General features: G+C 32.7%; 1 protein-coding gene across 1 annotated transcript in view; it reads right to left on the bottom strand.

Moving 5' to 3' along the window:
* Positions 1 to 2,439: 2,439 nt before the first annotated feature.
* The window catches only part of LOC118205602 (uncharacterized), a 90,145-nt gene continuing 66,625 nt past the window's right edge, over positions 2,440 to 25,959 (bottom strand). Inside the window, exons 4-5 of the mRNA XM_085826302.1 lie at positions 12,149 to 14,800; positions 2,440 to 4,167 (exon numbers count right to left, since the gene is read on the bottom strand). Of these exons, the coding sequence (XP_085682428.1) occupies positions 13,316 to 14,800 (1,485 nt within the window). The 3' untranslated portion in view covers positions 2,440 to 4,167; positions 12,149 to 13,315. The remainder of the gene's footprint in view (positions 4,168 to 12,148; positions 14,801 to 25,959) is intronic.

Here is a 25,959-nt window from a genome sequence, read left to right as displayed (position 1 = left end):
TATATACTAGTATATAATCGAATACTGCAAAATGTTTTGCTAATGAAATTTCTTGTACATTATTATATAATCTGTTCAACAAAATTTCTTTTATTAGCACACATCCATTGTCAAACCTTTATGTCTTTTTACATTTTATGTCTGAAAAGCTCTGTATTCTATATTCTTTGCTAGCTATATCCTTTAAAAGTTTATTATTAATTTGAAATTGTATAGGCATACAAAGTTTATTTTGTTTTATCCAGTTTTGTTACCCAGCAATGAACAAATTAAATTAACCCCTACAAATGTCCCACAGTACTTTTTCATCTCCCATGCAATCATTTTGTCACATGACCAAACAAGTGACGCATTACTTATCATTCAGCCAGCTGCGATTCAGCTTTTTCTCAGCAAGGGGTACAGTAAATATATGTTAGGAACACATATTTTGGGTTACCTGGAACTATCGCTGCTTATCATCTTTACCAGATTTCAAAACTTCATGAATACTAACTCTATAATTTCTCCTACTGAATTTGGATTCCATGAAAAACATTCTACTACTCATTGAATTCTTTCCATTATCAAACACATCAGTATAAATTTTAATAATAAAGAATTTGTCACTGGCTGCTCCCTCTTCATCAAAAAAGCCTCTGAAAAATTATGGCATCTTGGCCTACATAATTATAAATTATAATTTTCTTACTTACCTTATGAAAATCATCAGTAGTTAAATTCATGATTAAAATCAAGAACATTCTTTCTCCTCATAAGTGAATTTAAGGTGGTGTTCCACAAGGCTTCGTTCTTTATACTCTACTGTTCAATATATTTATAAATGACTTGTCTAACCCTCATCGTAATCCTGTCGCCTAATCTGCAGATGATACAGCTCTGTTACGCAAGTCATGCAGCCCTGACATTGTTTTTCAAATTCTTGAGAATGCACATAATGAAGGGCATAACTGATGCAACCCTCCTACATAAGCAACACCCTTCTAAATCTGTTGCAGTTCTTTTTCCATATTAATAAAACTAGCTACAATTTACAACTGAAAAATACACAAGTCTTATTCAACAATTCAGTAAAATATATGGGCATGTATCTGGGCAATAAATTAAACTTTGACAAGCATATAAATAACATCTGAATCAAGGCACACAAAGCTTCCATGGCAGTTTATCCTCAACTAAAAAGAAACTCTCACCTAAGCATTGAAAATAAAAGATTTATTTATCTAAGTAATGATTAAGCCTGCCAAACTGTATGCAGCCCCACCATGGGTGGGGACCTCAAGCCGAAACAGAAACAAGTTACAAATACAATAAAATAAGTTTTTTCTCATCATCTCTCATGAGCCTCGGTAGTGCAGTAGGCAGCACGTCAGTCTCATAATAATCATCTCTATTGCCCCATGGTTTCTATGAAACAGTATTATCCATGCTGACCTCACGATCCCCACCACTGAAGAGGAGGTTTCAAAAACTCGCCAAAAATTGTTTCACAACCATGCTGATTCTAACTTTAAGGATTATAACTTTTATTTAACTTTTAGAGATCATAAATTATTACCATGCAGATTTGCAGAAGTACAGATGACCTTGTACTTTACATCAACCGAAATCAACCTGAAGTCTGAATTACTACCATGCTTTTCAACATTTAGCAGAACAGATAGAGTTCTCACCTCGAAACTGTCAGATCTAGAGTTCGAGTGCCGTTTTTTTCTCTGACTTTTCTCCCATTTTTACTTATACATATTTAACCAAGCCTTTTTGTACAACTATTTATCCAAGATTCTTTTATTTATGCATTATGTTTTTGTAAATATTGTACAAAGTCTTAATACCCGAGATTTTTTTATATCTTACTCAAATGTAATTTTAAATTTAAGCAATGACTACTGTTTATCATCTCAGTGACTTTTAAGATTAATCTTCGCCTTTTAGGTGGCTTTGTGCTTCATCCTTCTTATCCAAAGTACCTCTGGCTCAGTTTTTCACTTTGATCTGGTTAAACCTTCAAGGCTGATGCTGGACACGCAACTAAAATAATGGTAATGGTATTGCTCCCTATGAGCTGACATCCAGCATGCCCTTTTTTAGTAATTTTCGTACGACTCCAGGATTGCATTTTATGCTAATTTTGGTTGTCTATTTGCATTCGGTGGTGGAATCTCAACCTTATCTGCAAACTGTATACTTTAATTCTCTTTTCACAGTCGAACCTTTTCTTTTAGCATCTATTGCTTATTTTTTTAACATGAGTATATTATGTCATTTCTTTCAATGGACTTATCAACTTAAATAACATTCTATTTACTTACACAAAGTAATTTCTTATTTGTGCATACATTTTACATTGCTACCATAAACCGGAAGTCTTTAAAGCATATTCTGTAAAAATAAAAAAACTGGAGCATGGGGAAGAATATGTGAGTAAATACAGTATACTTTATATATAACATTCTATTTACTTACACAAAATAATTTCTTATTTGTGCATACAATTTACATTGCTACCATAAACTGGAAGTCTTTAAAGCATATTCTGTAAAAATAAAAAAACTGGAGAAGGGGTAAGAATATGTGAGTAAATACAGTATACTTTATATATATATACCTAGTTGTTGCTTCGGGGAAAGAAAAACTTTAAATCAGTATTTTGGTAACTGATTAGGTCATCTATGCTTCAATCTGGCCCTGCTCTTCACATAAAATAGAAAATCATATGTGAGAAATGTGTGTTATTTGTTTTAAAAGGACATATTGTAAGCTGCTATTAGAAAGAAATGGTATACATAATTTCAAGTTATTGGTATTAAATATAGCAGAGAGAAATGTTAGTATGATTGAAAAGGCCTCTGTTTAGTTCATGTCAACAACTACTTCCATTCAATTAGTGGAGAGCTATGAAGATGTGAAAAAAGGATTCACACATTATACTATAAAGACAAAATGTCTTTTCTAGTAATATGTTTTACTTTTAACAGCAACAGAAAAAAACAAATTAGTATGCAAGAATAAAAAACATTCTAAAATGAAAACAAATCACAAAATATTAGAGATTATAACTGATGTTTGATAACAATCATCAATGCCCAGTTTTAAAAAATCCAACTTACAAGTTAACCAATAAAGCACTTATATTTATCATTCAATGCAAAATGCTTTCATAGAGCTGGATGACTTCTCCAAATAGCAAGAGTATAAACTGCATGCCCTCATGTCGAAAAAACAAAGTAAATTTTTTTATATTTCAACACACTGATCTTTACTAAGGTTATTTAATTTTTGTTGATTTTGGCTGTGGATTTGAGACAAATAGGAGCGAATTTATCAAGAAAAATTCCAAAATAATTCTTTTCATGAACATTTTCTACCAAATCTTCTAATTCTAAGCAATGTGGTCAGAGCTCTCCTTTGAATAGTAAAATTGGTTTATGGGGTTGTTTGCAATTTTATGAGGTCACACTGTGATAAAGTTGAGTACTACTAGTATACATAAATGCCAGTTTTATTGGAATGCACTCTAGAAAGGCATGCATACCAAATGAAATAAGATCATAAGATTGGTATACACAGTAAGTTATTTGAGCATGCAAGTATGTTAAAGGCATATATTGGTTTACACACAGGGTAAGAAACTACATGAGTATGCTCATACCCATTTATACTCAAAAGTCATATTAAAACACACATCTTAATCACACATGAACAAGTTGTATGTGATAAATTTATTTGCATGAAGGCATCATTAAAATAACATGTTTACCTGCACAAACAAGTGCATTAAAGAGACAAATACTGATCCATAACAATGAGAAATGAAATGAATGTGATATAAGTAACTACTTATTCCCAGTTAAATGTGTGTTAGAAACAACATATTTTTACCTGCACTGGTGAGAAATCATAAACATGTGCTAAAATATTGCAGTTCATTTAAATTCAAAGGTCATTTAGCAATACATGTACTTTTTTACTGTTATGAAAATGTTATATGCAATAAATCATTTGCATGCAGGAGTGATTTAGCTAAGAAGTTTACTAAGAAATGCTGCCTTCGCAAGGGGATCTCTCAAATTTACTCTTCAAATGTTGCATGACTTCTGTTCTTGTCAAACTTCAGTGGATTTTCACAATTCTTTATCTAATCACCATAATGCCATTTCTTGCAAACTGTAAATACAAATAAAAAATATGTAGAATTAAAAAATAACCTTAATTTTAATTTCTGAAGTTTTATATGAATTTTCAAAACTGAACACAACCTAAAGCCAACAATTAAAGGTCACATGGAAAGAGGTTCAAATTGATATAATGTCTACTCAATCACTCTTCCTACATTGTATCTGATATTGTAGTTTCACTTCCGCAGATGAGTATTCCTGTAGCTGACAAATTGCTTAATTACATGAAAATAATTCCATCTATTCCTTGATAAAAAATTCAGAAAAAGTAGTGTTAAAACCATAAAAATAATATGAAATAACAGACATAAGAAGAATGGTTACTACCTCCATACATAAATGAACATATTAATTTGTGAGATTTGCAGCTATGAATTGTTTCACTGTTTCTGGTGGTATTTACATTCAACACATTCTTTAAAGTAGTGCTTCCCAGTACAGTAGAAAGTCCAAAATCTGGACGTCCATTATCCGGAATGATCAACAATCCAAACCTCAAAAACACCAACAACATTTTTTCTCGCATGCGTAAAGCCTAAATAAAATATCTTGTTATTGAAGAAACAATCATTTTAGCAGGGGCGTAGCTAGGGTGGGGCAAGGGGGGACATGTGTCCCTGGGCGCAGTATCTAAGGGGCGCCAGTTTGATATTATGACATTTTAGAATGAAATATTTCCTATTCTTGGCACATAGAAGGGGGTGGAAAATCTTCAGCTGCCCCCGGGCGCTGAAAACCCTAGCTACGGTTCTGCATTTCAGCATAAATTTGGAGGACCAGTAAGTTAGCTCCTTTGCTGCTTGACACATATCTCAAAACGAAAAATTCTACATATATAGCTCGTTGATCTGATGCCAACCTGGCGAATCATTATTTATTATACTTTCCTTTCATTACCATATATTTATCAAAATATGACAACTTGTGCCAGCCCTCAATAAGGCTTAATAATATGTGAGAATATATTTATTCAGAACTCTGATAAGCCTTAAGCATGTGCAAGAGATAGACATAAGTATAATAAATAACTAAACTAATACAATTCAGGCCTAATTCTCCCTGCTCAATAGAAGCAAGATAAAAGTTAATGGAACAACTTGTCACTAGTCGCTAAGCTCATGATGTTTAATGAAGGATAGCTAAATTTGAAGATGATAGCCACTAATATTAAAGGTTTTGGGATATCGCAAGCCAAAGGCAAAATTTTCCAATTAACAGATTTTGTAAAGATGCTTCTCAATCATCAATCAATTAATGAATGGCGAAAATTGTAGTATGGTTCTAGATCCAGAAAATACCACTACCGATAGTGAAGAAAGTGACAGAGAAGTTACAAAAACGAGAACATTTCGATTGACAAGTTAGTCAGAATTTTCGAAACAGCAGTTACAAGACTTCAACAATGAAACTAAACAAGAGATTATGTCTGTCTACAAAATTAAAGAGTAAGTATTATCAGAAAAAAGAAAGAAGCAACATAAACAACTTACATTGGAAGAAATGTTTAATAAGGTAAACAAATAATTATTAAGCTTTTTTTTTATAAATCATAAATACTTCATTATTTCATAAATCATGATTTCATATTTTTAATTTTATAACTTCTACATGCCATCTTACTAGATTTATACAGATGATCTAATATCCAGAAAAATCCCAAATCCGGAATCGCCGACGTCCAGACATTGTACTGTATTTTAATACAGTCGAAAGTCTTTAATCCGGACGTCCATAATAGGGACCTCAAAGCTACAAACTTTCTGCGCAATGCGTTTACGAAATCTGCTTATCAATTTAATGCTGGTCTGCGGGGGAGGACGTCGCGGTGCGCAATGAACTGGAAGTTGATCTGTCAGCACTATCCTTATCTTCAGGGCAGACGTTTTTATTTTATTCAGCTTATAATTCCTTACTAAATGTAGTATTTCATCTCGATGTACTCTGTCTTTGATACGATTTAAATCAAATTCCTCGTCATTATAAATATCACGAATACACACCAAACAGTTTTCTGGTTGCAATTTTCTAATTTCAACTATGCGCAATATATGCTTTACGCATGCGCGCATAGAAAGAAATTTTTGCTGATCTTTAGAATATGGTAACTGGTAGTTTGGCGACATTTTGGAGGCGATAAAGGTTACTACCTAGGACTTTGGTAATAATGTGAGCAGTACTCAGTTCCGATTCCGCATTATTTTGTGTGAGGGAAATGAGAGATCATGGGATATGTCATGTGATATTAATGGATGAATTACGGTTCTTTAATCGGAAAAGGGGGGAAATCGGGGAAAAATCTGGAAATTTTGTATTTGGCTTTATTCTGTGTTGTGTGAAACAGTGTTCATTAATTTTTGGATCCCATGGCCCTAACTAAAGTGAATTCGAAATGGGTATTTAGTGAGATTGAAAGGAGTAGTAATAAGTGTTTCTTTAAGGGTGTGCGAGAGAGAAGTAAAGATGTTTCATTAAGTTATTTATTTTACCTGGTACCTTGCTGTGAACTATAAGTATGATTTTAAAGATCCTGAAACAGAAATAAGAAAAGTTTATCGGACACATAATCAAGATTCTGAAGAAGATTAGGTAAGTTAGTATTTTTAATTATTTGAGGATATTATTTTTATGCATTGTTCTAAATGTAAGGTGGAAGTAAAGTAATTTGGTATTATTGGGAAAATTGTTATTAGCAATGATTTAGTTTAAAGTAATTAGGATTGTAAGCTAATTTTTATTAATTTAATGTATGTGCTTATTTATATTTTAAGTAGTGTTTTTGAATTTAATTATATTTTAATTAAATGATAGTTATTTTGTGAATTTTATGTTTGTAGGAATTTGGTATACGTTTTAGTTGAAGTAAACGTGCATGGAAATAATTTAAATATTTGACACTAAGTATTTGTAATGCTTGCGGTATGAATTCGTTGGTGACGTTTATAATATAATAGATGATTTAGAGGTAAAAGTTTTTGGATATTTTATTTATTTTATACGTGGAAATGTTCATATTTGGAAAGGGTATATACTTTTTCGTTATTAGGTAATTTCATATATGTTCTTTTTAACGGGTTTAAAGATTCAGAAAATTGTCATGCATTTTCGTGAAATTTTTCTAATTTATGAGAAAAAAGGAGTGTACATGGATATGGTGAAGAGTGTGCGCAATGCCATTTTTGTGCAATTCTGGGATTTTTTTTTTAAGTAAAAATAAGTCGATGTGTGCATGGTTTAGTGATATTTTAATTAAATGATAGTTATTTTGTGAATTTTATGTTTGTAGGAATTTGGTATACATTTTAGTTGAAGTAAACGTGCATGGAAATAATTTAAATATTTGACACTAAGTATTTGTAATGCTTGCGGTATGAATTCGTTGGTGACGTTTATAATATAATAGATGATTTAGAGGTAAAAGTTTTTGGATATTTTATTTATTTTATATGTGGAAATGTTCATATTTGGAAAGGGTATATACTTTTTCGCGATCAGGTAATTTCATATATGTTCTTTTTACCGGGTTTAAAGATTCAGAAAATTGTCATGTATTTTCGTGAAATTGTTCTAATTTATGAGAAAAAAGCAGTGTACATGGATATAGTGAAGAGTGTGCACAATGCCATTTTGTGTAATTGTGGGATGTTTTTTTAAGTAAAAATAAGTCGACGTGTACATGGTTTATGTGTATGTGTTATTTTGAAAAACGCGTAAGGAGTATGATATTGTGCACTTTTTCCCAATTTTGCAGTGAATATTTGTCATGATTAAGCAGTTTTGTTAGATAAAATTTCTAGCATAAGTGTAATTCAGCTAGTAGATTGTTGGAAAAAGTGTTCAGTAGATAAAAAGAAAAGAAACATGTCTTTACTTCGTGAAGACAAAATGGCGGCAGGAAAAAAAAAATAGAGGGTTGCTGTAGGAGAGTTGGTCGCCAAATTTGCGCCAAAAAATCACTAAGTTACCATAATGTAAAGATCAACTGAAATTTTTAATAAAGTAAACAAATAAAAATTAAGGGTTTTTTTTCTTTTTTTTCAAATTTTGATACCCTTTAGATCATAATTGCTCTTTATTTCATAAATTACAGTTTCATATTTTTAGTTTTATAATTTTTGTATGCCATCTTACCAGATTTAAACTGATAATCTATAACCCGGAAAAACCGATAATCCGGAATCGCCGAAGTCCCGACGAGTCCAGGTTAAAGACTTTTGACTGTACAGTACAAAGTGCGGGATTGGGACGTCCAATATATGGAGTGATCTAAAATCCGGACCTCACAGCCACAAAGAACATTTCTTTTTGTATGGTTTACGAGTGCGCATTTTATACCCCCCTCGCATAATAAAACATGTGGAGGGTTCCTATTCTTAATTTCTCTTTGGCACTAAATAAAATACCTCGTTATTGAAGAAACAACCATTTTAGCAAAAATTTGTTTCTTGAATAATTTGACTCTGTAGCTGCCAAATTGCCTGCTTGGTTTACATCTGAAAACGAAACATTCTACATAGATACATTGTTGAATTTACACTTACTAATATTTTATATCCCTTATGCCAACCTGGCAAATCATTATTTATTATATTTTGCTTTCATCACCGCTTGTTTATCATCACATGACAACTTGAGTAATGACTCATATAGCAATGCCTAAACAATTTTATTTTTATGTTAGTAATTGAATAATGAAGAATATGGTAGCCTTGTATGGTGGCATTATGTTTGGTGATGATTAGAGATTTAAGTTAAATGTGCTAAGAAATGTGGATGAGGAAAAATTTCTTTCCATATGCTAAAAATGGATTTTGTTTATGATACTCGTAGGTCAAAAGCTTACATTTAGTGCTCTCTGAATCACGAATAACTGATTTCTCATTCACATATACCCAGAACCAGTGCCAGGGCTCATATGGGCGCAACAGGCAGCACAATTTAGCGAAGACAAAGAAAGATGCTGGGTAGCAGAATTTAGGCCCGCAAAGACTGCATCAGCCAGATATTTTGCACCGGCCCTCCATAAGCCTTATGGGAATTTATTTATTAAGGACTTAAATAAGCCTTAAGCATGTGCAAGAAATAGACATAAGTATAATAAATAACTAAACTAACACAATTCAGGCGTAACTGTCTCAGTGCTCAATTGAAGCAAGATAATATTTAGCCAAACAACTTGTCTTTAGTCGCCAATCTCATGATACATAGTGAACGATAGCTGAATTTTATGATGGTAAGCACGAATTTTAAAGGTTTTCGGATATCACAAACCAAAGGTGAAGTTTTCCAGTTAATGGATTCTGAAAAGAAATGTGGAGAACAGGTAATAAATGAAGATGTATAAATGACGTTTTTCCTTGTGATGACAATGCTCCTCAGTCATCAATCAATTAATGTATCGTGAAATCTACAGTATTGGTTCTAGATTCAGAAAATACTGCTACCGATAGTGAGGAACATGACAGAGAGGTTACCGACAACTAAAAACTTCTGATTGACAAATTAGTCAGAATTCTCGACACACTAATTACAGCACTTCAGCTATGTAACAGAACAAGAAAATATGTCTGCCTACAGAATTAAATAGAAAATATTAGCACAAAAAAATGAAGCAACTTAAACAACTTATATTAAAAGAAGTGTTTAAATTAAACACAATGTATATTGAAAGACATGTTTAAAGTAAACAAATAAATAAATATTAAGCTTTTGTAAATTTTGATGCTCTTTAGATCATAAATACTTCATTATTTCATAAATCACAATCTCATATTTTTAATTTTATAATTTGTGCTTGACATCTTACTAGAATAACACTGATATTGATGATCTAATATCCGAAAAAAATCCCAAATCCGGAATAATGGAAATCCCGATGAGTCCAGATCTCGGACATAGTACTGTTGTATATCAGTAGACAGCACATTATGGTACTTTTTTTTTCTTTTTTTATGGTCTTCTAAAAAATTTCAGATTTATCTTTTCTTCTCTTGCTTAAAGGCATTGTGCTCCCTGAAGTACATGAAATAGAAGGAATAAAAGGAATGCAAAGCATAATAGAACCCCACATAGTAACCCTAAAAGACTCCACATAGTAGCAAAATAAATAAATAAATAAATAAAATAAATAAATAAATAACAAAAAGAATTTAAAGAGATATCTGAAACACGAACATTTATATCTCGTGGCGAGTTAAAAAGATGAGTTCTGTTTGTTTGCATTACGCTTTGCCTCCTCTCTTGCAACAGCTGACACCAATGCTACACAGAATGTGATCAAACTGAAGGTCAGGATCCTAAAACTATATACAATTAAAAAACAATTGACACAGGATGTCATCTAGTAGCCTTTAAAACGTGTTTCAGCTTAAAATGCATATATGCATCACCAGTCCCTTACATTAGTTCTCCAGTGACGCATGAGCTCGATACCCAGCTATGAGAGACTTTTGTAGGGAATGCATACATGAGACCCCTGCTCTCAAAGGGTTCAAATAATGGATCATTACACATATAATTTATAGCATTAATTCCAAAATAATATTAGGATTGTTATACATTAAAAGCTACACAAAACATATGTTTCGTAGCAATAACACACAGTAAAATATTTGCATGCTTTTTTCTAATCTGAAAAATCTCCTAATATTTTAGCTCATATACAGTTATCTTCTTTTAGCACATTTTCTAAGTTTGTTTGTCTCTATAAATAAATCAGTGTTCTTATTAGTTTCTGCTTCATCTCCTAATTTGTCTGTATTCCAATAATGTATTTTGAAGAATATTTTTTTTTTTCTTTTTCAGTTTCATCATTTTCTTTTCCCTTTCTTCATATTAGAATTTTCAGACTTAATTAAAAATTGATGTTATTCTAAAAAGCTACATGTACTTAGAATGTATGAAAGATACTACTTATTTTTTTCTTCAATAATTTTAACATAAATATAAATGATATGGTCAAGGCCAGCTGGAGAAATTTTAAAATTTAGTAAAGCAGAAAACAGCCAAACTTTGGGATGATATAATTTTAAAATTTAGTACAGGAACACAGATTTTAGAGACTGCAAAAAGTTTAGAATTTAACAAAAGATTAGGCAGCAGAATTTAGAACCCACAGAGATTATACCAGTGTTGACTCTGCAGGCCACTGACACAACTTCATATTATCTTTATTAGCAGTAAAACTATTATCTTTATTAGCATATTATCTTTATTAGCAGATAGCTGCCCATATGATAACATTAGAACCAATTTTGCAACTTTCTGTACTTGTGTCTAATGAAAAGAAGAGAAAGTGAAGAGAACATAAACATGTTAAGAGAATAACCTTTCAGAATCAAAAGTAGAAAATTCAAGCAATTTTGCTTTAAATGTTATTCAAAAAATAAGATATTCATCACAAATTTTTCAATAAATATGTTCACTAAACAATAATACCAAGAATATTTAAATCATTTTGTCACACTTTTTAGGAATCATATGCATATGCCTTCAAATCCTAAGGTTCCAAGTTCCAAAATCGAAAAGAGAAAGCATCCCTATAAACTTTCTATCAGCAAACAAACAGAAGATTTTTTTAATTTAAAAAATAGAATAAAAGGAATCAGAAAAGTGTAAACTGAATTTTACAGAAAATGTGGAGCAGAGAAAACTGCTCCACATTTAATATTCGAAAACAATTAATTACACAGGATCTAGTTATCATTAATAAAATATACGAGAAGACGAATGAAACTAATCTTAAAATAATTACAGTAACTTTTTGGGTTTTGCTCAGCACTTCTGAAACTTCCATACTTTTACTATTTTATTTTTCAGAGCCAAAATATTCCCGAGTTCCCAAAATAGAAAATAATTTCATAACATATGACAGCAACAAATAAAAAGGAATTATTTTAGCTTTCTTTACTATTACATGAAAAAATACAAAACAGTTTTCAAAATAAATATCAATTTATATATAGATTTCTTACCTGCAGAGAAATGATGTTTCTCAAATTTCTTTTTATATGCATTAAACAGCTGGCATTCCTATAATTTGGTATGTTCAAAATTTGACTGAAAAAGTATGAGATTTCATTTCGCCTTTCTAACATTGCTGTGGAACACTGCACTAATTTTGTGGACATTATACTCTGACGCATTTGATAATGGAGCAGGATAGGCATGGTCTTCAGTAATTGTTCATGACGAATGAAAACAACTAATAAATTTTTCATGACAGGCATGAAGAATGATATTTCTACCTGTGATGGCACACTGCAATTTGTATCAGCATGAAATTCAGAAACAGTAAACACATATAACTTAGAGCATACACGTTAGATGAAATATTTAGCCACCTTTTACAATTTCAGATTCTGAAGTTCTTATCCACACTTCATTATGCAGCAGATATAAACATTGAACACTTATTATCATGTAAAAATAACTTGAAAAATATTTCATTTTGGGAAAACAAATTAATGCTTTATAATTTATTTTCACCAAATGAGAATTCCTGTTTCTCCTACAGGGTGACCTGTAGGCTTTATGCTATTCAAATTTGCCTCTTTAAATTCTATGAATTTTGCTCTTTTTAAATTCTGTCAACTGGTGAGAAAAATCCAGACTTGACATCAAATATTCAGATTTTCTAGCTACGCAGATTATTGCTTACTGCAAAGGTTAAGTAAAAATTGTTTCTAATATATATTCTAAAGACAGGCGGTTTCTCTTCTGTGTAGCTAAGAGATACGTTTCTTCAACTTCTTTATCACCCTAAATGACTTGTTACATATGTAACTCATAAATGCTCTTCATGAAAATAAATGAATATTTACATACCACGCACACAAATTTTCTCTCCAGTGTGACTAAGCATATGCTTGTTAAACTACACATTTGAGTAAACGTCTTACTACATATGAGGGTTCTCGGCTGTATGCATATGTGTATGCAAATTTAAAAAAAAAATTATTTAACAGATTTCACTCTAATTAGGTTTCTGCCCTTTGTGAATGGCTGTTTAAATGAGCTTTTCAATTAAATGACATCTTACATACATCACTCATATAAGGTTTCTCCCCTGTGAGAAAATAATGCTTGTTTAAACTATCCTTTACACTAAATATCTTACATATTTTGCACATATGAGGTTTCTACCCTCTGTGAATATGCATATGCCTCTTTAAACTACCATTTTCACTAAATTTCTTGTTACATACTTCACACATATAAGGTTTCTCTCCCGTGTGAATACGCATATGGTTCTTTAAAATAACCTTTATTCTAAATGTCTTCTTACATACTTCACACATAAAGGGTTTCTCTCCTGTGTGAATGCGCATATGGTTGTTTAAAACACGTTTTCGATAAAATGATTTCTTACATACTTCACATATATAACGTTTCTCTTCTGTGTGAATAAGCATATGCTCGTTTAAACTACCCTTCCGATTAAATGTTTTCTTACATACTTCACACATATGAGATTTCTCACCTGTGTGAATAAGCATATGCATGTTTAAACTACGCTTTACACTAAATGCCCTGTTACATAGTTTGCACATATGAGGTTTCTCTCCTGTGTGAATACGCATATGCACATTTAAACTACCACTTTCACTAAACGTCTTGTTACATACTTCACACATATAAGGTTTCTCTCCTGTGTGAATATACATATGTATGTTTAAATGACTTTCTTGATGAAATGACTTCTCACATATTTCACATATATAACGCTTCACTCCTGTGTGAATAAGCATATGCTGGTTTAAACAACCCTTTCGACTAAACGCCTTCTTACATACTTCACAAACATAAGGTTTCTCTCCTGTGTGAATACGCATATGCACGTCTAAATGACCTTTTTGCCGAAATGATTTCTTACATACTTCACACATATAAGATTTCTCACCTGTGTGAATAAGCATATGTATCTTTAAACTACGCTTTACAGTAAATATTCTCTTACATAGTTTGCATATATGAGGTTTCTCTCCTGTGTGAATGCACATATGCTTGTTTAAACTATGCTTTTCAGTAAATGTCTTCTTACATACTTCACACATATCAGAGTTCTCTCTTGTGTGAATACGCATATGAATGTTTAAATTAGTTTTTACCCTAAACATCTTCTTACATACTTCACACATATAAGGTTTCTCTCCGGTGTGAAGAAGCATATGCTGGTTTAAATAAGTTTTTCGATAAAATGATTTCTTACATACTTCACATATGTAACATTTCTCTCCTGTGTGTATAAGCATATGCTGGTCTAAACTACCCTTTCGCCTAAATGACTTCTTACATACTTCACACATATGAGGTTTCTCACCTGTGTGAATAAGCATATGCATGTTTAAACTATGTTTTGCACTGAACTTCTTGTGACATACTTCACACATGTAAGGTTTCTCTCCCGTGTGAATAAGCATATGGTTCTTTAAAATAACTTTTATTCTAAATGTTTTCTTACATACTTCACACATATAAGGTTTCTCTCCTGTGTGAATACGCATATGCATGTTTAAAGTAGATTTTCGATTAAATGATTTCTTACATACTTCACACATGTAAGGGTTCTCTCCTGTGTGAATGCTCATATGCATGTTGAAATGAGTTTTTTGATTATTACACAAATTTGATTATTACATTTTTTTCCTAACTAGGTAAATAAGCATATGCATATTTAAATAAGCTTTTCGCTTAAATGACTTTTTAATTGATTTAAATGAAAAGATAGTTCAGATCTTGGTGTTGGTGCTAGTAGAGTTAATGGTGAATAACCAGCAAGGTTATATACTCCAAACAAGGTACTTTATACAAGGGTAGCTTTCGTCCCAATTAAAGTTAATATGAAGCACAAATCTAATAGAAGCAATAGTGAAGTTAAAAAACCCAAATGAAATAATAAAATGAACACTAAGAAGAAAGGTATTAAAAGTCAGCAAATGATATGCAACAAACGAAGAAGCACATAAAATTACACTCTAATAAAAGCTAAATCAAATTATATAATATTAACCTTTTTTTTTTTTTTTTTTTTTTTTTTTCAGGTATAGAAATACATTAGAACTAGCCTCTTTCCGGATTAAACGGTCAAGAGGCAAGTCACACTTGTTCAAATGCTTCAGTTTAAGTCTACTAAAATTCGAACACTCTATTATATATTGATAACAACGCAGAGATAAAATGATTATCAAAAACAGAACAGATTGTCTGACCCTCTTCCTTTGAGTAAGCCGCTGGTTCAAGAATCACTTTTGATCATAACCGGGTTTTTCCCTTACCTGGGAAAGGGAGAAGGGAAAAGAGATTTTGAATATAGGGAAATTTGTAGTCAATAGTATTTTTTTTTTTTTTTTTTTTCCTTTGAGAACATACAGACTCCCCGTGCATCACATATGTACAACACGGGGCTAGTCAATAGTATTGTTTGTATTTCGTAGTTTGTGAAATATTATGTCTTTTTAATATATCTTCTGAATTAATTAAGCGGCTGTTTTCAGGGCAAAATAGTTTTCCCGCATCGGAAGATCAGCCATACCTTCCGAAAGAATTGAAATTTCTTTTTGAAGCCCAAATATTCCTGAAATGGAAAATCAACAGTTGAAAAGTTTTTCTTTTGTGGATTGTGGGAAAAGATATTCTACAATTTTAAATTTAAGCAGACACATAGCAAATCGTTATCCCGCAAAATTGCAGGACTTAAAGCGCAGGAAGTAATGCGAATTTAAATGTTGTAGTTGTACACGTCAGTTCAACAATCTATGCCATTTAAAATCTCATGGACGGCAGAAACATACATTAGCCTCAGTGCCCCAGTATCAATTCCATAAATGTATACTGTGCAATGCCTATCTTGATAAGCAAAATATTATTTAACATTTCGAACTTGATCATGATATAAGAATAGATGAACTTTTAGAATTTTCATCATAAGAGGCCTTTTATTATTGGAAAGGAAGTATTGAGAAAGACAAGCATTCAAAATTTATTGTCGAAAGCATAAAAAAATCCAGCAATACTGCATATTACTCTTTTATTTGCCATGTATCTGGTATGTTTAAATCTAAAATTCAAGGAAAGAGACATTTTTTAGTACAGAATACTGTTAAGATAAATGGATTTTGCCCATCTAGCATTAAAGAAGGTGATGGTAAATTTAAGGGAACGTTTATGAAAACTGATATTGGACATAAAAATGATATTCGATAAGTATCAGTATCAAATAGTGAAAAGGATCTTATGGGCAGAAAAATTCTTTCAGGCATATAATTTATTAACATTTTAGATGAAATACGTGATTCTGTTTCAGGTTCTCAATTGATAAGTTGCATTTATTGACGAAAAAAATCTGCATAATATCGAACAATCATATAATCTATGTTCAAATTGAGTCGAGCGTAAGGAGGATTCCCTTAGCTTGGAAGCATGGATTATTGATATAGAAAGCATGGATGATTCGTGTGTCTTATTTTATAAACGACAAGGAAGTATGTTGGGTGTTGGGTGTTTCAAAACTTGTCGTTCAAATTTCGTAGACGTCAGGAAAGCACAGAAAAGTGTGTACGCAAATGTACGCGAGGGCGCTGGGTCTACCCAACCAGTGAACGGCTCGCCCGACCACTCCCGCTGTCATCAGTGTGGGAGCTAACTTACTAGTGTTGAGCTAAATCGTTTTACGCATTAAGAGCTAGCGGATATGCATCTCGCATATGGAACGGCTCGCAATAGCGGCCGAGCTAGACAAGTTTAGGAAGATCTATATAAGGCTCCTATATAGCTATATAAGGCTCCTATGTACAGTAGGTCACAAAAGTATTCGAACACCGGTACCCATTCAGAAAATTTACTTTTCCGTTGAGAAACAAAATTGTCTCCAGAGTCTATCTTGGTTCGATAGAAAAAAAAAAAAAAAAAACAAAAGGATGGCTCATGTCCAAAATTGGCTAGGTGCATGAAACAAAATACAACATGACCTATCTGGGTGAGATGGGAAACAAAATGGCTGCTCACGTAATCCATTATTGCGCTCATAGAAAACGCAAAGTGTAGCTGCGGCTCATCTCGGTTCGCGAAGAGTTGAAACCCAAAACGGTCTGCAGTGTCTATCTTTGTTGAATGAGAAAACAAAAGGATGGCTCATGTCCAGTTTATTTAGGTGTAGGAAAAAATATAACGTGACCTATCTGGATGAGATGTCTCCAGCGATCCAGTATAGACTTTTCCCCCATCTGCAATAGGTGACATCTATAAACAATTCCATTGAAATCTCCTCGAAATATAAGAAACAGCTAGCTCGTGAAATTGTAAAGTATTCCCAAAGAATTCCACTTCTTGAAGAAGGAAAAACACCCTAGCTGCAGATGAGGTAGAGAGAGAAAAAGCATGTTGCACCATGGAGAGCCCGCACGGTTCTGAACAGAAAACGTGGAATGCTTTTATAGAAAAGAGTTGAAAGTGAAAGTAAAAGCCGATTGGAAATTTTTCAATTGGTTGCCGACTGGGAAAAAATTTTCAGAGCTCAGAAAAAAAAATCTGAGATGTAAAAAAAAAAAAAAAAAAAAAGACATGATAAAAATTAACCCTACCCCCCTTTTGTGTGGGAATGTTGTCTCCCTGTTTCTAAAAATAGACCATGACTCATTCTAGGAATTATATGTTTTAGAAAGGATGAGTCATAGTCTTTGGGTTTCTCCATTCCAAAGTAAACAAAGTGAAGACATCAAATTAATAGAAAAAAAAAAGAGTTTTTTTTTTTTTTTTTTTTTTTTTAAGCTTTGGAAATATTTTTCCATTCAACAGCCAAGAAATATTTCCAGCCAATACAATTTCATTTTTACTTTCACTTTCAGTTCATTTCTTATATCTATAAAAACATTTCATATTTCTGTTCAGATCAGTGTGGGTTGTTCAAGATGCAGCAACTCTACTCCATCCCACAACCAGGAAAAAAAGATGTTCTTTCATGAGGAATTCTTTTGGCTTTCGAAACAATGATGACATGATGATTGTAATACATTTCTGTTCTCATGTCCCATGCTTGAACTCAGAATTATTTCCAGAACTCTGAGAATTTTTCATAGTCCACTCGATGACCCAAATTTCGTATATTTATTTAAGCTACTCGAGTTTCGACTACCCATCCGTGTGTGCTGTGCATTCAACCTGGACACACATTCCCTGAGCTCTAAGAAAATTTTCCGAGCCCCTTCAATCGCTGAAATGGATTAAAAATAAATTCTTTCATACATTTTTAAAGCTTAGGAGTGTTAGGTATCATGGAAAGAGCTTTTTCTTTCCACAGCCCACTCAATCGCTGAAATATATTTAAAATAAATTATTTCATACATTTTTAAAGCTCAAGCGTGTTAGCTGTCATGGATGAAATGGATTTAAAATAAATTGTTTCATACATTTTTAAAGCTCAAGCGTGTTAGTTGTCATGGAAAGGGCTTATTTTTTCCCAGCCCACTCAATCGCTGAAATGGATTAAAAATAAATTCTTTCATACATGTTTAAAGCTCAAGCGTGTTAGCTGTCATGGAAAGAACCTTTTTTTCCTTAGCCCACTCAATCGCTGAAATGGATTTAAAATAAATTGTTTCATACATTTTTAAAGCTCAAGCGTGTTAGCTGTCATGTATGAAATGGATTTAAAATAAATTGTTTCATACATTTTTAAAGCTCAAGCGTGTTAGCTGTCATGGAAAGAGCCTTTTTTTTCCCCAGCCCACTCAATCGCTGAAATGGATTAAAAATAAATTCTTTCATACATGTTTAAAGCTCAAGCGTGTTAGCTGTCATGGAAAGAACCTTTTTTTCCCCAGCCCACTCAATCGCTGAAATCGATTAAAAAACAAATTCTTTCATACATTTTTAAAGCTCAATCGTGTTAGCTGTTATGGAAAGAGCCTTTTTTTTCCCCAGCCCACTCAATCGCTGAAATGGATTAAAAATAAATTCTTTTATACATGTTTAAAGCTCAAGCGTGTTAGCTGTCATGGAAAGAGCCTTTTTTTCCCAGCCCACTCAATCGCTGAAACGGATCAAAAATAAATTCTTTCATACATTTGTTTAAACCTCAAGACTCTTAGCTGTCATGGAAACTGAAATTTATGTCACGGTTTGTGTGTCACACGTCGTCAACGGTATGATTTGAGGTGAAAATTGAAAACCCGGTATGAAAAATCTCTTTAACTTCACTTTAGAAGAAGGTGTGGGATAGAGAGATTTCGTCATGGGAAAATATCTTTCAATGTCCGTCGATGAAATCCAAACGAGGGGTCCTAGCTTTTCAAATGGGAAACATTTTCCCCTAAACGGAGGAATGATTTCTATTCTGTGAGACGTCAAAAATTGGAAAAAAGCTTGTGTTCACAGAAGCTCTTTCTAGAAGAGTGGTCCTGGGTTCAGATGAGGTAGAGAAAGAAAAAGCATGCTGCACCTTGGACAGCCCGCACAGTTCTGAACAGAAAACGTAGAATACTTTTATAGAAAAGTGAAAGTAAAAGTGTTGGCTGGAGAATTTTCACTTGGTTGCCGACTGGGAAAAATTTTCAGAGCTCAGAAAAAAAATCTGAGATGTAAAAAAAAAAAAAAAAAAAAAAAAAAATCTTTTTGTTAACTTTATCATGTCTTCTAGACATGATAAAAATTAACCCTACCCCCCTTTTGTGTGGGAATGTCGTCTCAGTGTTTCTAAAAATAGACCATGACTCATTCTAGGAATTATATGTTTTAGAAAGGATGAGTCATGGTCTTTGGGTTTCTTCATTCCAAAGTAAACAAAGTGAAGACATCAAATTAATAGAAAAAAAGGAAGAGTTTTTTTTTTTTTTTTTTTTTAAAGCTTTGGAAATTTTTTTCCATTCGACAGCCAAGAAATATTTCCAGCCAACACGATTTCATTTTTACTTTCACTTTCAGTTTATTTCTTATATCTATAAAAACATTCCACATTTCTGTTCAGATCAGTGTGGGTTGTGGACGATGCAACATCTCTACCTCATCTCACAACCAGGAAGAAAAGATGTTGTTTCATGAGGAATTGTTTTGTCTTTCGAAAACCACGATGGCGTGATGATTGTAATATATTTCTGTTCTAATCCGTGGGGTTTGTGGAAAATACATTCTCGGTACGCAATCCCCCACCCAGGAAGAACAGAAAATGTTTTAAAAGGAATACTTTGGCCTGACTTTTGAAAAAAACAATGATCACAGGGCTGTTGGGATAAGATTGAGAACCCATGATGATGTTGTGCGATGGGGCTAATTTTTTTACTTAAACGGATCTTCTTCTAAACATCCAAGGTATGATTGTTGCCCTAGATGAAAGAAAACAATACTTTTTTTCTTTTTTACAAGAAAAGTATCCTCAATAATGTTACTGAAAAGATTAAAGCGATATTTTGTCATGGAACTATTAGACCGCTCGTCTATAGTCATGTTGCTCCTTGGACAGCCCGCACGGTTCTGAACAGAAAACGTGGAATACTTATATAGAAAAGAGTTGAAAGTGAAAGTAAATCGCGTTGGCTGGAAACATTTCTGTTGGCTGTGGACTGGGAGAAAAATTCTCAGAGCTCAGAAAAAAATTCTGAGATATAAAAAAAAAAAAAAATCTTTTTGTTAATTTTTATCATGTCTTCTAGACATGATAAAAATTAACTCTACCCCCTTTTATCTGGGAATGTTGTCTCACCCTTTCTAAAAATAGACCATGTATACCAATATACTACAAACGGACTTGAACGCGTGTTCTCAGTATGTAGCTATACAAATTTGAAGGTAAAATTAAAAAAAAAGACATCTTTTTGGGGAAAAGGGAGTAAATTTGTATAGGAATATACTACAAACGGAATTTAAGGCCTGTTTTCAGTATATAGCTATACAAATTGGAAGGTAAAAAAAAATAAAAAAAAGACATCTTTTCTTTTCGGAGGAGGGAAGGCAGTGAATTTGTATAGGAATATACTACAAACCGACTTTAAAGCCTGTTTTCAGCATATAGCTATACAAATTGGAAGGTAAAAAAAAAAAAAAAAAAAGACATCTTTTTTTTTCGGGGGGGAAGATAGTGAATTTGTATAGGAATATACTACAAACGGACTTTAAAGCCTGTTTTCAGCATATAGCTATACAAATTGGAAGGTAAAAAAAATAAAAAAAAAGACATCTTTTTTTTTTTCGGGGGGAAGGCAGTGAATTTGTATAGGAATATACTACAAACGGACTTTAATGCCTGTTTTCAGTATATAGCTATACAAATTGGAAGGTAAAAAAAAAATAAAAAAAAGATATCTTTTTTGGGGAAAAGCAGTGAATTTGTATAGAAATATACTACAAGAACATCAATAAAAGAACATCATGGGTCCAAGAATTGAAACTGAAAGTCCAAAAACGAAATGTTAACGACTGGGAAGAAAATTTTCAAAGCTGAAAAAAGATTTAAAAAAAAAAAAAAAAAAAAAAAAAAAAAAAACTTCCTTTTTCTTTCTTAATTTGATGTCTTCATTCTTTTGACCTTGTAGAAATAAAAAAATTGAAGACATCAAATTAATTTGATGTCTACATTCTTTTGACCTTGTAGAAATAAAAAAATTGAAGACATCAAATTAAGAAAGAAAAAAAAAAGTTTTTTTTTTTTTTTTTTTTTTTTTTTTTTTTTAATGTGTTAAAATTTTTCCAGAGCTCTGAGAATTTTTCCCAGTCGGTTTCTAGAAGCAACTTGTTAATGTATTTAAACCACTCGCGTTTCAGTTTCAGATCAGTCTGTGCTCTGTGCACTCAACGTGGATACACGCTTCTCACTCTCCTGGGAAGAGCTTCTGTGAAGGTATGTGAACATTTTTTCTTAATCTTTTGTATTTCATAGACTACAAATATTTATTGAGTCACCCATTTTATAGAAATGTATTCTTATTTCTTTTCAATACTTTGAGGTAGGGTAATATTTTCCCCCGTGCTACTGTTTTTGCTTTTCAAGGCTAGAAATGTTTTACTCAGTAGCTGTTTTTATAGAAAACATGCTATTATTTCGTATACTGATATATTTTGTGAAACTTTAACAAATCCTTTTCAACAAAGCAAGATCTCGTGATCCACAGCTGGCTAGACCCGTCAGTGTAATTGGATCACGATTGTTCCATCATATACTGATATATTTTGTGAAACTTTAACAAATTCCTTTCAAGAAGCCAAGATCTCGTGATCCACAGCTGGCTAGACACGTCAGTGTAATCGGATTATGATTGTTCCATCCTATACTGATATATTTTGTGAAACTTTAACAAATTCCTTTCAAGAAGCCAAGATCTCGTGATCCACAGCTGGCTAGACACGTCAGTGTAATCGGATCACGATTGTTCCATCCTATACTGATATATTTTGTGAAACTTCAACAAATTCCTTTCAAGAAGCCAAGATCTCGTGATCCACAGCTGGCTAGACTCGTCAGTGTAATCGGATCACGATTGTTCCATCATATACTGATATATTTTGTGAAACTTTAACAAATCCCTTTCAACAGGGCAAGATCTCGTGATCCATAGCTGGCTAGAGCAGTCAGGATCAATGGATCACGATGGTTCCCTCGTATACTGATATATTTTGTGAAACTTTAACAAGGCAAGATCTCGTGATCCACAGCTGGCTAGACTAGTCAGGATTAACGGATCACGATTTTATCAATCGTATACTGATAAATTTTGTGAAACTTCTTTAACAAATCCTTTTCAAGAAGGCAAGATCTCGTGATCCACAGCTGGCTAGAGCAGTCAGTATAATCGGATCACGACTGTTCCCTCGAATACTGATATATTTTGTGAAATTTTAACAAATGACTTTCAAGAAGGCAAGATCTCGTGATCCAGAACTGACTCAATCAGTCAGGATTAACGGATCACGATTGTTCTATTGTATACTGATATATTTTGTGAAACTTCTTTAACAAATGATTTTCAAGAAGGCAAGATCTCGTGATCCACAGCTGACTAGACTTGTCAGAATTAACGGATCACGATTGTTCCATTGTATACTGATATGTTTTGTGAAACTTCTTTAACAAATGACTTTCAAGAAGGCAAGATCTCGTGATCCACAGCTGACTAGACCCGTCAGAATTAACGGATCACGATAGTTCCATTGTATACTAATATATTTTGTGAAACTTTAACAAATCCTTTTCAAAAAAGGCAAGGTCTTGTGATCCACAGCTGACTAGACTTGTCAGAATTAACGGATCACGATTGTTCCATTGTATACTGATATGTTTTGTGAAACTTCTTTAACAAATGACTTTCAAGAAGGCAAGATCTCGTGATCCACAGCTGACTAGACCCGTCAGAATTAACGGATCACGATAGTTCCATTGTATACTAATATATTTTGTGAAACTATAACAAATCCTTTTCAAAAAAGGCAAGGTCTTGTGATCCACAGCTGACTCCATCAGTCAGGATAACGGATCACGATGGTTCCATCTTATACTGATATATATTTTGTGAAACGTTAACAAATGACTTTCAAGAAGGCAAGATCATGTGATTCAATAGAATTGTTCAATCGTATACTGGTATATTCTGATAAAACAACAGAATGATCCAATTTTGAATACGATCCCAATATGTTTTTATAAAATCCATTTCATATTTTGTTAAACGTGAACGACTGACTTTCAAGCTGGCTGCATGGGTGTTTTTTTTCGTGGTTTTTCCCCATGTGTAACGTGAATACGAGCCAGTTTCCCTTCCAAAGTCCTCCACGAAGGCATTTCTTAAGGCAAATAGCCCTCAAATGCTTTACCGTCATCCGAATCGACTTGACCTCTCTCTAACTTCCACGGTGTCATTTGAACGATCGAATCGGCTGTTGGAAAAAAATGTCTGACAGCTGAAAACAATATCTCCACACACCTTCACAAAACCTCTTTCCAGGAGGAAGAAGCGTGTATTCAGCTCCAGTGCACAGCACAGACTGATTTAAAGCTGAATCGCGAGTGGTTTAAATAGATGAGAACCCTCCATAGAAATAATTTGAATATATCTGGTTTTGTGAATCAAGCCGACTGGGAAAATAATTCTCAGAGCTCAGAAAAAAATTCTAAGATGTAAAAAAAAAAAAAAAAAAAAAAAAAAAAAATCTTTTTGTTAATTTTTATCATGTCTTCTAGACATGATAAAAATTAACTCCCTTCTCTTTTTGTCTGGGAATGTTGTCTCACTCTTTCTAAAAATAGACTATGACTCATTCTTGTGGAATTCTGTTGAGATTTTACTTTCGATTGGGTTTTGAATTTGTTTCAATTCCCCAGTTATCTATAAAAGCATTCCGCGTTTCACTTCAGATCCGTGTGGGCTGTGGAAGAGGCAACACGTCTCTCTCTTTACACAATCTCATGATATTCTTTAAGAATTTCTTAGCCATTTGTCAAAGAAGGGGACTATAATTGAAGAATTTATGAATTTGGGAACATGTCACACATGGCAAATCTAAAATCTTGGCACTGGATACTGGAAAGCCCCGCTCTGATTATAATTCTGAGTTCTAGCATGGGACATTTTTTAAATCAATAAGCTAAACTATTTTTCTAGTCTCATATTCTCTCGTGACTAGCGTTCCAGATTTGGGTAGAGAGAGACATGTTGCCTCATCAACAGCCCGCACTGTTCTGAACAGAAACGTGGAATGCTTTTATAGAAAAGTGAAGAGTTGAAAGTGAAAGTCGAAAAACGAAATGGGATTGGCTAGGAAAAATTTCTCAGAGCTCAGAAAAAAAAAATTTGAAATGTAAAAAAAAAAAAAAATCTTTTTGTGAATTTTTATCATGTCTTCTAGACATGATAAAAATTAACTCCCTTCTCTTTTTGTCTGGGAATGTTGTCTCCCACTTTCTAAAAATAGACCATGACTCATCCTTTCTAAAGAATAGAATTCCAAGAAAAGATTGGGTTCTGGTCTATTTTTAGAAACGGTAAGACAACATTCCCAGATAAAAGGGGGATGAGTTAATTTTTATCATGTCTAGAAGACATGATAAAAATTAACAAAAAGATTTTTTTTTTTTACATCTCAGAATTTTTTTCTGAGCTCTGAAAATATTTTCCCAGCCGATCTCATTTCGTTTTTCGACTTTCACTTTCAACTCTTCTCTTTTCTATAAAAGTATTTCGAGTTTCTGTTCAGAACACTGTGGGCTGTTGAAAAGGCAACACGTCTCCCTCTCTACATTAATTGGGATTCCAAGATGTTCTAAAGAAGAATTCTTTGAGAATCTCTTAACCTTTCTGAACTTTAGACGAGCTAGCTGGATATTTCTTTATTTCTTTTTCAAGTATGGGTTCAAAGGATTCTTTTAAATAGTTGCAAGTAAGACGTTGTATCATTTTCTGTTGATCATGAATCTATTAAAAAATTTCAATGCCTAATTTTAGGGCTACCTATACCATTCATATGTTTTACTCTACGTTTTAGATAAGACCCTCTCTTAAAAACATGATTTTCCTATTCAAAGTTGAAATGATTTTCCAAAAGCATGATCCTTTTAAAAAAACATGTGTGTTCTTTTATCTGGGAATGTTGTCTTACCGTTTCTAAAAATAGACCAGAACCCAATCTTTTCTTGGAATTCTATTCTTTAGAAAGGATGAGTCATGGTCTATTTTTAGAAAGTGGGAGACAACATTCCCAGACAAAAAGAGAAGGGAGTTAATTTTTATCATGTCTAGAAGACATGATAAAAATTAACAAAAAGTTTTTTTTTTTTTTTTTTACATTTCAAAATTTTTTTTTCTGA

Source organism: Stegodyphus dumicola, chromosome 11 (genome assembly GCF_044657685.1).
Source record: "Stegodyphus dumicola isolate Sdum_Otavi_A_Nest chromosome 11, ASM4465768v1".
Classification (NCBI taxonomy): domain Eukaryota; kingdom Metazoa; phylum Arthropoda; class Arachnida; order Araneae; family Eresidae; genus Stegodyphus; species Stegodyphus dumicola.
This window is presented reverse-complemented; position numbering and strand designations above follow the sequence as displayed.